The 13,206-nt window shown below is 42.1% G+C and overlaps 2 protein-coding genes and 1 pseudogene across 2 annotated transcripts; all 3 read right to left on the bottom strand.

Moving 5' to 3' along the window:
• Positions 1-3,174: 3,174 nt before the first annotated feature.
• LOC137941614 (uncharacterized) lies at positions 3,175-4,374 on the bottom strand. Its single transcript, XM_068787102.1, has 2 exons — positions 3,811-4,374; positions 3,175-3,683 (listed from the first exon to the last, which is right to left on the bottom strand). Exons 1-2 carry the CDS (start codon positions 4,349-4,351, stop codon positions 3,382-3,384), a joined length of 843 nt encoding a protein of 280 aa, XP_068643203.1. The 5' UTR covers positions 4,352-4,374; the 3' UTR covers positions 3,175-3,381.
• A 521-nt stretch (positions 4,375-4,895) lies between these two features.
• On the bottom strand, positions 4,896-11,253 carry LOC137940884 (2-methylene-furan-3-one reductase-like; annotated as a pseudogene).
• Positions 11,194-13,092, bottom strand: LOC137941617 (CASP-like protein 4A3). The gene is made up of 3 exons (XM_068787104.1): positions 12,519-13,092; positions 11,972-12,107; positions 11,194-11,473 (listed from the first exon to the last, which is right to left on the bottom strand). The coding sequence occupies exons 1-3, from the start codon at positions 12,647-12,649 to the stop codon at positions 11,282-11,284; spliced, it is 459 nt and encodes a 152-aa protein (XP_068643205.1). The 5' UTR covers positions 12,650-13,092; the 3' UTR covers positions 11,194-11,281.
• Between the last annotated feature and the right edge of the window lie 114 nt (positions 13,093-13,206).

Here is a 13,206-nt window from a genome sequence, read left to right as displayed (position 1 = left end):
GCTTCCAAGGCAATGTATGAAGGGTATCACAGAATGGTCATAAACAGCTTCTTTTCTCTATGAAAACCAGCAGCGGAAGATGTTTGTGAGACGACCTTATGGCTAAAATTTTCAGTGAAGCTTGTAACACTCTTTTAGAAAGAAGAAAAACTGGCGACCTCGAACGAGCGAAATTAAACACTAGTATCTTTTGCAGAAAAAGAGGGTCCTAGAGGGCCAGACGAGAGCAGACATAGTTTTGAAAAAAAATGATTTTCACCTCCCCTGATGTCCGAGACAAAATAGGTGAATAGCGGTAGACTAGAGTCGAGGTAAACCCTGTATATGTTTGAGTTGGGTTTGATCTCGAGTTCAATCTCGAACTTAAAATTAGTCGAGCTCGAGTTCTAACTCGAACCTACATTAGATGATTATTAGTTGAAAATACATCTCATAACGTTTGTTTTATCATAACTATGGCTAATCATTTTGAATTAGACCTAACCCATATTTGACATCCACTCCTGCCAGCCTCTTCTTTTTTTCGGTGTTTCTTGAGTCTGTAGCTGATGTTAGGTTCGACATCATTTATGACTGCTGTCTCTTACCATCAGTTGGTCTTGGATCTTAATATGAGAAAACAGGTGGCCTTTCATCAAATCAATTTAATGCAGATCTACGCAAACATGTAATAAATGATCAATGTCGTTCCAACAGTCAAAAAAGAAAAGAAAAAAAACTCCTCTGCATGATCACCAGGGAAACTGTTTTGTCTCCTTACACTCTGAAGAGACGCATTTCTCTTTCTTCTGCGAGGTTCAAAAGTTAGCCAACTCATACTCTTTACCTCGGCCGCCTACTTTGAGGACACTTATCATGATAAGATTTCTGTCTCGACTTTCTTACTGTAACAAGGGATTCATTGGCCCCTCATGTTTTTGTATAGTTCTCCAAGCGAAGACTGGAGTCATCTGGAAAAGAGATGGTGAGATCAGAAGCCATGTTGGAGAAGAAAGACGTCTAGCCTTCACGTCGTGGGTATATAATAAACGGAAGGATAAAATTTGTGCATGTTCTTCTGTGAGAGTCTTCTCACCATCGGAGAATCAAAACTTCCATTACAGGTATGGAGAGATAGAGACATCCACCTCGATCGATCAAGCTTTCATTTGAGCTTGTTCGTTGAGATTCCTAGTGTCACGACCAATAATCAATATATCATCCACATACGCAACAATGAAGTAGCCTAGTCGCGCCCATAATCACCCATGAAAGAATCAAATTTCTTGTATTCCTATATAGCTTGGTGCTTGTTTGAGTCTATACAAACTCTCCTTTAAATGGTAAGTAACACCTTAAGCCCTACTTATCCAAGATGATTGTATGGAACACTGTCGAAGAAATTAGCTAAACAGATGCAAAACTTCTCTTGACAGCTACGATATTCAGACAGGAATTGAAGACCCTTGCGAGGATTGTGTGGCTGGAATGAGACTTTTACTTGAGAATGGGCAATCAAGTTCATCCGGTTGAGGATTATCCTTACTGAAGCACAAGACATGACTCTTTATGCGAACTGGAGGCAAAAGGATCTGGAGAAGATGTCAGCTGAGCAGTTACTCGAGATCTCCAGATCGGATTACTTCTGTTGGTGCTTGTTCTATCATTTACCCAACATTCTGGAGGTCTGAACATGAGCTTCAGTCATTTTCAGTATGGAAGTATAGAAATTTGTTCAAGAAGATGGTAGTGTCGCTGACATAGGCTCCCATGGCGTCGATTTTAGGCCTCTGTGTTAAGTTATAGAATCTAATTAACACCTTACGCAGAATTAACACATGAATCGACCTGTATAAATATTGTGAGTTCGTGTTTGATTATTTCTTCTTCTACAATTATTAATGCACGATAATATTAAATTAGGGTATCTAATTCATAACACTTTGTACTAATATGAGTATGTTTGTGTGTCTTAGTCTACTATTTAGACAATATGATCTGTGTATCTTACTATGAAATAAATGTAGTTAAACAACTTGATGTACTTGACATGTTGTGTTGGAGTGTTAAAAAGTCCCATATCTCAAAATATCTTTGCTATTAGCTAATTATTTTGAGATGAAACTACTACTAATCACGATTCCTTATACCAAATAATTCATATTATAGGAAAAAAAATGGATTTGCACTGTCCCAAATGACTTATTCGAAAAAAGACTTGTTCTTTGGAAGATCTATTTCGTGTCTGCAAGAACTCTGAATCATTTTCTTGAAGCCATCTTCTTCATGCTATATGATCCGCTTACCCCGAAATGACCTGGTCTACCAATAGGGAAATCCTAATTCATTGGGCCACTCGACTCAATTGAAATAGATTTCCACAAGGGTGTCATATCCTAGGAGCCCAAACTATGAGATTGAATAAATCCTCCTCTATCTATTGTGGGTCGAGGGCTCATCTCTATAAGGAAAAGTTAATATCATATTTTCACTCTATGATGGCTCTATCTATATGTATCATTAAGCTACAAAGTAATTTAAGTACATCATTTAATATCGTTGTTAATAACATATTTTCTTGTAGTGGTTGTCCCTTCAAAGAGTTAATTTTCTAAACCCTAAACCCTAAGTATTAGGAAGAAAAAGTTATGAAAGAGTTAAAGCTATCTTCTTTTGCATGGAGCAAATGGGGAAGAGAGAGAGAGAGAGAGAGAGAGAGAGGGGTCCACTTCCATTCCCTCTTGCCTCTCTCACAAGCAAGAGAGAAGTGAAAGATATAGGAGAAAGAGGGAGGAGTCTCCTACTTGTTCCCAACGGAGGCTTTGTTTGTTCAAAAGGAGGATGACTCTTTCCCTTCATCTTCTTGTTGGTCCTTGACGGGGAAGGAAATGGGAAGGTCACATCTCCTTTGTTCTCTCTCTCTCTCTCTCTCTCTCTCTGCTTGTTTGGTAGGAGGAGAGGGGGCCTTCCTGAAGGGCATTATTTGAGTGGAAAGGAGGTGAACTCCTCTCCACTTCCATTGAGAATTAAAAGGTTGAAAGATGTGAAACCTCTCTCCTTTTCTTAATTTATGTATAAATGTGTTATCATAAACTCGTATACGATATTGAAGTGCTCCGATTTGGCATAACGTACTCGAAACGAGATCAGCCAATACTTAATCTTAAACCATAACGCTTAACGATCGAAGGGAAGTAACAAGAAAACCATGCTTAAAACTTGTGCATTACACTCGTGGTCACTAGCCAACACAGACATTAAAAATGAAAAGAAAGAAAGAAAACGAAGTTCTAGCGTTCTGCAACTAAGAAAATCACCAGTATACAAATCTGGACTTGAATAGATTTCTTTTTTGCTAACAAAAAGGCAACCATGACGGCATTTCCCACTGATCTAATTCAGCTACTGAATTCGACGCTCCATGGACAAGGAAGAGGATGGTGAGCACAGATCAGTTCTGCTGGTGGAGACGAATTCCACACACTGCCTCATTACCGCTAGCGTTACGTTGTGTGTGTCAAAGTTGTTTTTAACTGACATGGAACGGTTGCCACTCTTCGTCGTTGCAGTGCCTGGAGTGTAGTTCTCTAAGAAGTAAATGCAGTCCGTCTTCGCCCTCAGCGCCAACTCCTTCCTTAGTTCGTCTGCTTCCTTTGCCCTTTTCAGTGCCTTCTTATGCGTTAGTAGCACCACAAAAGGCAAGCCTGAAGACCAACCATTTGATACAAAACAAACAAGGTTAAATCTTTCAATTTTGAAACAACTATCGATTTGAGCTTCAAAGGGATTATCCCAGTATTGTCATGGTTGAGTTTTGGCCACAAGAAGCACCTTTTGCTCGCAGAACTGTGCTGATCTCCATCACCTTTTTCATCAAGACTTGCCTCTCGGAATAGCGCATATACGAGCACCTGAGCACAACCACCACGCACTCCGGCACCACGCCGTTATCGCCACCCGCGAGCCGGCCTAAGACGCTCTCCGTCTGAGCCCGGCTGAGCCTCTCTGTAGGCAACCCCGGCGTGTCAACTAATGTCACCATTCTTCCCGCCGCCTGGACTAGTCGCGGGACCAGCGTCGTCCTGGTCGGACCCACCGGTGCAGTCTCCGTCCGGAAGACGAGAGGCCCGTCTTCCTCCGCCAGGACACGACAGGCCGTGTTGATGAAGGAGCTCTTGCCGTGGCCCCTGAACCCGATGACGAAGATCTCTGGCGGCCGCCTGAGGTTTTGAAGAGCGTGTCGGATCTCCGCCTGCTGCGAGGAGAGAATGTCGCAGCGTCGGCTATTCCGCCATGCGAAGAAGAAACTCGCGCCGGAGACAGAAGCTGCTGAGAACTTGAAGAGGAGAGGGAGAGAAATGGGCGGATTCATTTGGAGATTTCAGTACTAAAGAATGGGACAAGAACTAATGAAATGGAATGGCAGGACGCAGGAGGTTCGTTGCTTGTTTTCGTCTTGTCTTCCTGAAGAATTCTTCTTCTTGAATGGTCCACAAAAGTGTTTTTCTTTGTCCACGTGACAGAGATTCTGTTCATGGCTTCCCATTATCATAATATTAAAGCTGAAGACTTTCCTCAAAACGGGACTGAATATATTTAGTCAATATATTCTTATTATTCATTAAAGCAAGTAATTAAACAGGGAAAACGCTCAGAATTCTCAGATGCATTACCCTCTTGAGGAGCCCAGGAAAGTAAAAAATCCATAGCCAATTCCTCTACTAGACGGTGCAAAACAGAGATTTTGCACACTCGACCGACAAAAACACTCCCAACTATTTTATTCATTATTTTTTAGTAGAAAGCTCTGCGACTGTACAAGCAACATGGTAGTGGCACTTCTACTTTTCAAAAGAGGTTTTATACATGTAAACTGTAGAAAGATGGTTTCCCAGAAACTAATGGTCTCAGACACTTCATGGAATAGGATAGATGACAACCTTTCCCGTTGCATGCCACTTCTTAACATAGGAAAAGCTTCCGCCACCTGCTGAAATGGGAAAGGGCCCGCCGGATCCAGAACCGGCTTTACCTTTCCACTCTCTATATAAGGATTCAACTTTGATAAAACAGACCCGTCGGAAGTGACCACGAATCTGAAGCCTGGGGCTGGGGAAGTGGCGCCCCCCGTCAGAACCACCACGCTACCACCTTCCTTCACGGCTTTTACTGCTCGCTCTCTCTGTCCTGCATAGTTCCATTAAGTAACTGATTCAGCTGCAGCCTGCAGGTTCTTTCTCTCTCTTGTGCTCAAAAAAATTCAACTGAATCATATAATTCATTAATTTTAGCTCGTGGATTTGCAAACTTGTCCTGGGTATAACGAAACTCGATGATGTTAGTCTTATTTTGAGAAGGCAGCTTACCAACTGCATCGTATACCACATCAAATTTCTCTGATAGATCCTCAAAATTCTCCTTGGTATGGTCAATGGCCACATCTGCTCCCAAGCTCCTCAACAGCTCCAATTTTCCTGTACTGGCAGTAGCTGCAACTCTAGAGGCGCCAAATACCTGCTTTGCGAGCTGACCAAAATGAAGCAGAGAGCTATCAATGTACCCAGTGTTCGAAATTTACACTTATGATGAATTCTACACAAGTCTGTACTATCGGGAGGTTAATTACTTTTCTGTTTCAATGGAGAAAACAAGTCATGAGCATAAATTAACTAGAGAGAGCAAAATTGTGGCTTCCGTACGTTAAATTTACCTCGATTACTAGAGATCCGACACCACCAGCCCCACCCAGAACAAGAAGTGATTTACCAGCAGAAAATCCAGCTGTTTCGAGACCTTCATAGGCGGTCTCAATGGCTAGCGGAAGGCCAGCTGCCTGTGCAAAATCAAGATTTTTTGGCTTCAGAGCCAGCAGTCTCTCCTCAACTGCAGTATACTCACCGAGAGATCCGAACCGTTTTGGATTGTCCAAGGCCTTCTCATTTATGTCCCCGTATACTTCGTCACCTTGCTTTAGAGACTTCACTTGGCTTCCTACTTTGACAACCACGCCCGCAACATCGTAGCCAGGAACAGTCTACAGAAATCCACATACAAGAACCTAGTCATCACAAATCGTCTGCTCGTGAACGTCTATCGAATGTTTTTGAGTGACTGAACAAGAATAGTGCAAATTGTAGGAGCATCAGAAAATTTTGCTAGAGTAACCAAAAATGCCGCAGAAGTTCGACGGGATTAAAGAAAAAAGATTAAACTAAACCCAAGAGGGAGAAAGAGCCAGACAACGTACGGGTAAGGGTGAATCGATGGCCTTGAACATCCCCTGCCTCCTCTTCGCATCAACTGGATTAAGTGCTACCGCAACAACCTTAATCAAGACCTGGTCCTCCTTAACTTCTGGCACCAAAACATTCTAATTGAATTTCAACACATCCACACCTCTGTTAGAACTAAAGGTATAAACCGAGCATAGATCTTGAGATTATCAAACTACGAAGTATATAAACAAATGAGAAAACGAAATATGCAGAAACATAAATCAATCTCAAACAAAAGAGGAGGCACAGAGTTTACGTTGTTCGGCAACGACCTACATCCACTGGAGGAGAAGACAATTCCACTAAACAGAAGAAAAGCTTTGCGGCTCTAAGCATATACAAATCGAAAATCGATTTCTCCCAAATCGACGAAACCCTTACTTCCGAAGAAGCCCCAAAATGTCTGAATGTTCCGAACTATAGAGGCCCGAACCGAGAGCTCCCGATTAAGTCATTCGTATGGACATAACGTGGATCTGAAATGACTTAACCGGGTCGCGGGTAATCGGATTCAAGACACCCGGTTAACAAATCTCTACCTTGGCTTGAATTGAATCACTCGCCTCTGAAAAAAATGAAATTATCTATCGCCATTTCTACCTTGCCCCTTAGGGCCTCCTCATCAAATATTGTGAACACCAATCAAGTCCAAGCAGTGTTTGAACTTGAGTGTAGGAACTGGTTTGGTCATCATATCTGCTGTATTCTCTGCGATACCAATCTTCTTTACCTCAATTTGGCCCTGAGAGACAATATCTCTCACAAAATGATATCTGACATCAATGTGCTTAGTTATCTCATGATACATCCGATTTTTAGTCAAATATATAACACTCTGACTATCATAGAGAGAGAAGCTCATTTTTTGGTTTATGTAAGTGCCGAGAGAGGACTTTGTTTTCACAGTCCCGAGGGAGAGAAGGCTTACTCAACTGAGCAAGAGAAACTCAATTTTTCCCTTTTGTGATTGAGATTAATTTTGGTATAATAGCTGCGAAGTATACAGTAGAAAAGTTCGATGGGCAGATGAGTTTTAGTCTGTGACGAGTGAAAATGCGTGCCTTGTTGGTACAACAGGGCTTCTATAAAGCGTTGAATGGGAAGGATAAACTTCCAACAATGATATCAGAGGAAAACAAAGAGGAACTAGACATCAAAGCACTGCGTTCAATTCAATTGTGCTTGACGGATAAGGTTCCAAGGGAGGTTGCGGATGAGATTGCCACGGCTGGTTTGTGGCTCAAGTTGGAGAGTATTTATATGACTAAATCTCTCACGAACAGACTGTACTTGAAACAACGCCTCTACACTCTTCGGATGAAAGAATGTACATCAATTCAAGAACATCTTAATGAATTCAATAAGATTGTTATGGATTTGAAGAATATAGATGTTACCATTGAAAATGAGGATCAAACACTGATTGTAATGTGCTCTTTACCCTTGTCTTTTGAGCACTTCGTTACGACTATGCTCCATGGGCACGATACCATCTCTATGGAAGACGTTAAGGTATCCTTATACTCTAAGGAGTTGAGGAAGAAGGTGTTTACCAGTGGGGGAGAGGAACAAGCAGATGGTCTATTTAGTGAATTCTGAAGGCAGTGGCCATTCTAGGTCGCAGTCAAAAGGGAAACAAGGCAAGTGCAATTATTGTTGTCAACCGGGTCACTTTTTACGAGACTGTCTAAAACTCAAAGAGAAGGAGAAAAGAGAAGGAAAGAAAGATGTTGTTGGGATTGTTAAAGATCATTCTGATGGTTCAGAATATGTTCTCTCAGTTGATGCTTGTGCTGTACACTCACAAGATGAGTGGATACTTGATTCAGGTTGCTCCTACCACATGTGTCCTACCAAAGATTACTTCGCAACATATCAGCTGACGAATTGTGGTACAATTTTGATGGGGAACAAAATGCCCTGTAAAACTGTCGGGATTGAAACGGTTCAAATCAAGATGCATGACGGTATAGTGAGGACTTTGTCAGAAGTTCGGCATGTACCAGATTTGAAGAAAAATCTTATTTCTCTGGGTTCTCTTGATTCTCTTGGCTGCAGATATACTGCTGAAGGTGGAGTTATGAAAGTCTGCAAAGGTGCATTGGTTGTGATGAAAGAGACAAAGGTTAGTAACCTTTATGTGCTTTAGGGCAGTACAGTTATAGGCGCTGCAGCAGTTTCCTCATCTGCAGATTCAAATTCAGACACTACTCGATTGTGGCATATGCGCTTAGGGCATATAAATGAGAGGGGTCTGACAGTTTTGAGCAAGTAGGGTCTGCTTGGTGGTCAGAAAACAGAAAATTTAGACTTCTGTGAACATTGCGTTCTTGGGAAGCAGAGGTGTCTTAAATTCAGTACGGCAATCCATAGAACCAAGGGTACAGTGGATTACATTCATTCTGACATGTGGGTCCCTCTCGTGTTCCTTCAAAGGGTGGTGCTCGGTATTTCATTACCTTCATTGATGACTACTCTAGGAAGGTTTGGTTTTATCCGTTGAAGACAAAGGATGAAGCGTTTGTTACTTTCAACTAGTTTAAGGCCATGATTGAGAACCAAACTGAAAAAAAGATCAAACTATTGAAGACTAGTAATGGTTTGGAGTTCTATGCAGGGGAGTTCAATGATTTCTGCAAGAATGTGGGAATCACTTGGCATCGCACAATTAGGCACACTCCTCAGCAAAATGGTATCGTAGAACACATGAACATGACACTTTTAGAGAGGGCTAGGTGTATGCTCTCTAATGCGAGTTTGGGGAAAGATTTTTGGGTTGAGGCAGTTTCCACAGCATGTTACTTGGTGAATCGATCTCCATTGACTGCTATTGAATGTAAGACTCCTGTTGAGGTCTGGTCTGGTACTCCTGCAGATTATTCTAATTTAAAATTTTTTGGTTGTCCAGCTTATGCTCGTGTTAATAAGGAAAAATTAGAACCTTGTGTTAAAAAATGTATATTTTTGGGCTATGCATCTGGGTAAAAGGGTATAGATTATGGTGTACTGATCCTAAGTCACCCAAGTTTCTTATTAGTAGAGATGTTACTTTTGATGAAACTTATATGCTTCACTTAAGAAAGGAGTCTGTTGATGAAGGCAGAAATCGTGGTGTCAGTGAACAGGTGGAGCTAGAGTGTGACACTTCTAGGAGAGACATAGAAAACACTCCAATTCAATCTATTGAGGAAAGGGTATAAGATTCTAGTGAGGTAGAAGATGCCTCACAAAAGCAAGACTGCAATTTGGCTCGAGATCGAGAGAGGAGGCAGAAAAGGCCGCCTCAAAAGTACGACTATGCAGACATGGTTGCTTATGCATTGATTGTGGCAGAGACCGTTAAGGTTCTAGAGCCCTCGAACTACTGTGAACCTGTCACGGGTAGTAATGCTGCTCATTTCAAACTTTCAGCAGAGTTATCACCGCAGACCGAGGAGGAGGAGGAGCACATGACTCATGTTCCCTATGCTAGTACAGTTGGGAGCCTTATGTATGCCATGAGTTGCACTCGTCCAGATATTTCACATGCGGTTAGTGTTGTGAGTAGATATATGGCACACCCTGGCAGGCTGTGAAGAGTACTACTAGTACCGGGTTGGTATTTGGGGGTTGCAGCGATGATGGTGTTGTTGGCTATGTTGATTCTGATTATGCTGATGATCATGATAAGAGGAGATCTCTGACAGGTTATGTTTTCACTCTCTCGAGTTGTGTTGTTAGTTGGAAGGCAACATTACAGACTACAATTGCCTTATCCACTACAGAGGTCGAGTACATGGCTATGACTGAGGCAGTGAAATAAGCTATCTGATTGAGAGGTTTACTTGGTAAGCTTGGTTTGCCACAAGGTGTTACAGTTGTTCACTGTGATAGTCAGAGTGATGTATAACGAAATGCTCATACGAAAAATGTGGCATGGAGTTTATGCGGTTCGGCAATAACTTACATCCACGACGATTCCACTAAACGGAAGAGAAGTTTTGCAGCTCCAAGCATATACAAATCAAAAATCAATTTCTCCTAAATCGTCAAAACCCTTATTTCCAAAGAAGCCCTAAAATGTCTGAATGTTCCGAACTCTAGAGGCCCGAACCGAGAGCTCCCAATTAAGTCATTCGTCGGGTCATAACGTGGATTTGAAATGACTTAATTGAGTCGCAGGTAATCGGATTCAAGACACCCGGTTAACAACCTCCATACTCGCCGTAGAGATCCTAAAGGGATGAATGGAAAGCTGGTTGCCAAGGAAACCGAGCTCTCTCTAGAATGCTGTTTAAGGGGTGTTGGAGAGAGAAATGAGGAGCCGAAAGATGTACTCCTGGAGGCGGCCGAGCGGTGCAAAGGGTTGAATTGCGCAGATATGGTGATGCTGGGAATTGCTTCCATTATCATTTATAACTGCTTATCTATGTTTCTGTTCGTAGGGGTTAACTGTGAACGGAACGAACAGGTAGAGTGCGTAATCTGCTGCTTTCCCCCCTGAAGTGATGACACATGGGTGATCTCCGTTTTCAATTTCTTGCCCATAGTCAAATTGCTGTCATGGCTTACATGTGGGCGGCTTGACAATGGCACAATGCTAGCCTGGAGAGCACTCGGGAGTGAACATTCCAAATGATGTCCGAAAGTAGAACCCCTACCACGTCCACGATATATTGATTATTGTTTCATTAATGATAATTTGGAGATTTTATTATCATATTATGATTATCTTAGACGTCCAAAGATAAATCTTGTATTCTTTCTATTATTATTATTATTATTGTTATTTTTGAATTATTACATCTAATTCTATGACAAGGTTAATAACTAGCTCTGTTGTTTTTTATTAATTTCAAGGGTTTTTCTCGTACCACATAATTATACCTAAATAACCATTAACAATTGCTCAATTCTCCCAATTCAAAGGTAGATTGGCTGTGTTTCATTTGTCTAACCATTAACAAGGAATCACAATTTCCTATTAAACCAAGCCCATATTTCTGACCTCACTATACATTCCTTACGGAGAAGTCTTAGATTCTTAATTATATAGTTCCGTTACAGAGACTATAACCCGACATTAGCGAACTCAGAGCAAAGGATACGAACGCCATAAACGACATGCCGATGGAGGCACCGGCCATCTTCGTGAATTCATCCTCACCCCAGTTCGAGACCCAGTCGTCAGTCCGAGTAGCAGCTGACGAAGAAGATGATATCAGCAGATACGCCAGTATCTGCATTGATTAACGGGAGACATCAAACACCAATCATGATAATCCGTTTGTTCTAAACCATCAAGTTCGGTTTACCGGGAACTAGGAAGATTTCACGGGTGTTTAAATTATATAACAGGTTGATCCTCAAAAGCCTTCAGTACCAATCGATCGAACTTTTGTCAAAAGAAATGAAAAGAAAAAAGATCAATCGATTGAACCAGCTGTTTTTCCAGGAATTCGATGATTTGCTTCTCAGCCGCTGGTAAAACTTTGCAATCATACCCATTTGGGAATCCTTCGACTGGAAGGCTTCAATCTTCAATCATTATCGTAATAAAAGCCCACTAACTCTTATGATCTTTAATCCAATGAAGACACCACTAAGTTCCAGGTGGTGGGGGACCCAAGCACCGCCTTCTGATAAGGAAAACAGGAAAAGCAGCAGGAAAAAGGACTCCACCAGTGAGCTCTAATGGAAACCGCAACCCCTCCCCCCCGAAATCGAAAGATACTTGCCTGATCCAACGAGAAATCCAAGTATTGACGGAAGGGATGCTGAGTCAGGTACTTCCCCGTCATCAAATGGTGAACGATCGCGTACGCTTGGAAGCCGGCGTACACGAATCCAATTACGGTCACCGATATACAATACCTGACCATAGACCATTCACAATTTGCTCACTGTGTAAAGAAGCTGTAATAAAACTAACAAGCATAAATGAAAGTAAAGGAAAAGTTTCACGAATGCAAACGAAGAGAAAAGATAAAAGAATTAAACCTAAGAGATTCTAACTAAAAAGGAAAAGAGAAGGCATAACATACTGGAAAGTAAAAAATGACGACTCGAAATGCATTTTCTCAATATAATAGTAAGAAAACAGAGAACATTTGCAGGATGAGATTAAGTAATGATTATATGTTCTCTCAATCTCTTTTCGCTGATTAGGTACCGAGTGCAGAATTTCACGCTTGGACTTCTTATCGAAACCAGAAGCACATGAAATTAGACAATCCACTCCCGAGCGGAAATAAAAAATAAAAAGCTAGTAGGAGTCTGAAATACCTGTACTCCTTGTATCTTTCGAAAGAATCTCCAGCCCATCCCTGAGTCTTATCCGCTGCCATCACCGAGAAGGAGATCAAACAGAAAATAAGACTACAGATTCTAAAGCCTAGCTCCGCCCTCTTCAACATTGAGTCTCTCTTTGATCGACGCAAAATCCCCAACACGACCTTTGAGTTACGGTGGCCAGACGGTGCTTCCACTTTGGTCGCGATCGGCGGATCGTCTCGGTTGGCCCGATTCACAACAGATGCAGGAGAGGGTAGGAAGGCCCAGCTCGCCCCTCACCGTCCGATTGGAGGTCGACGGTGAAGGAGGAGGCAAAACAAGAACTTCCTGGACAGTTATTTTCTGAATCGCCGGAGAGAGAGGCTTTTCAGGAGATCCCCTCGGTGACGGATCCATAATAGAGGGTTCTCCGGCGGCGGGGAGGGCCTTTTTGACACCCGAGGCGATCAGAGAATGCCATCCATGTCGCGCCGGCGGTGTTAGCAAGAGCTGGATGGTCGAATCGATTGCAGAGGCATCTATTTCATGGACGAAAAAGGGGTCCACACATGGGTAGAGAACAAATTGCACTGTGGAGTGAAGGTTCGGATCAACGGTGCCACGCAAATATCTTTAGTTACTTTTCTTTCCTCTAAGCTTTCATAGACACGTGGAAAACTGGAAACAGAAAGCAAGCGAC

The sequence above is a fragment of the Aristolochia californica genome, unplaced genomic scaffold, assembly GCF_029961685.1.
Source record: "Aristolochia californica isolate CCGP_79_NKW_82.1479 unplaced genomic scaffold, dmAriCali1.0.hap1 SCAF_9, whole genome shotgun sequence".
NCBI classification, from domain to species: domain Eukaryota; kingdom Viridiplantae; phylum Streptophyta; class Magnoliopsida; order Piperales; family Aristolochiaceae; genus Aristolochia; species Aristolochia californica.
This window is presented reverse-complemented; position numbering and strand designations above follow the sequence as displayed.

Bases quoted from the DNA above. Each gene is read 5' to 3' on its own strand.
- LOC137941614 (XM_068787102.1), bottom strand. From the start codon at position 4,351: ATGAATCCGCCCATTTCTCTCCCTCTCCTCTTCAAGTTCTCAGCAGCT. The intron at 3,684-3,810 runs GTGCTTCTTGTG...GTTGGTCTTCAG, and splicing joins CACAGTTCTGCGAGCAAAAG to GCTTGCCTTTTGTGGTGCTA.
- LOC137941617 (XM_068787104.1), bottom strand. From the start codon at position 12,649: ATGTTGAAGAGGGCGGAGCTAGGCTTTAGAATCTGTAGTCTTATTTTC. The intron at 12,108-12,518 runs GTATTTCAGACT...GTCTATGGTCAG, and splicing joins GAAAGATACAAGGAGTACAG to GTATTGTATATCGGTGACCG. The intron at 11,474-11,971 runs GCAAGTATCTTT...TAATCAATGCAG, and splicing joins TGGATTTCTCGTTGGATCAG to ATACTGGCGTATCTGCTGAT.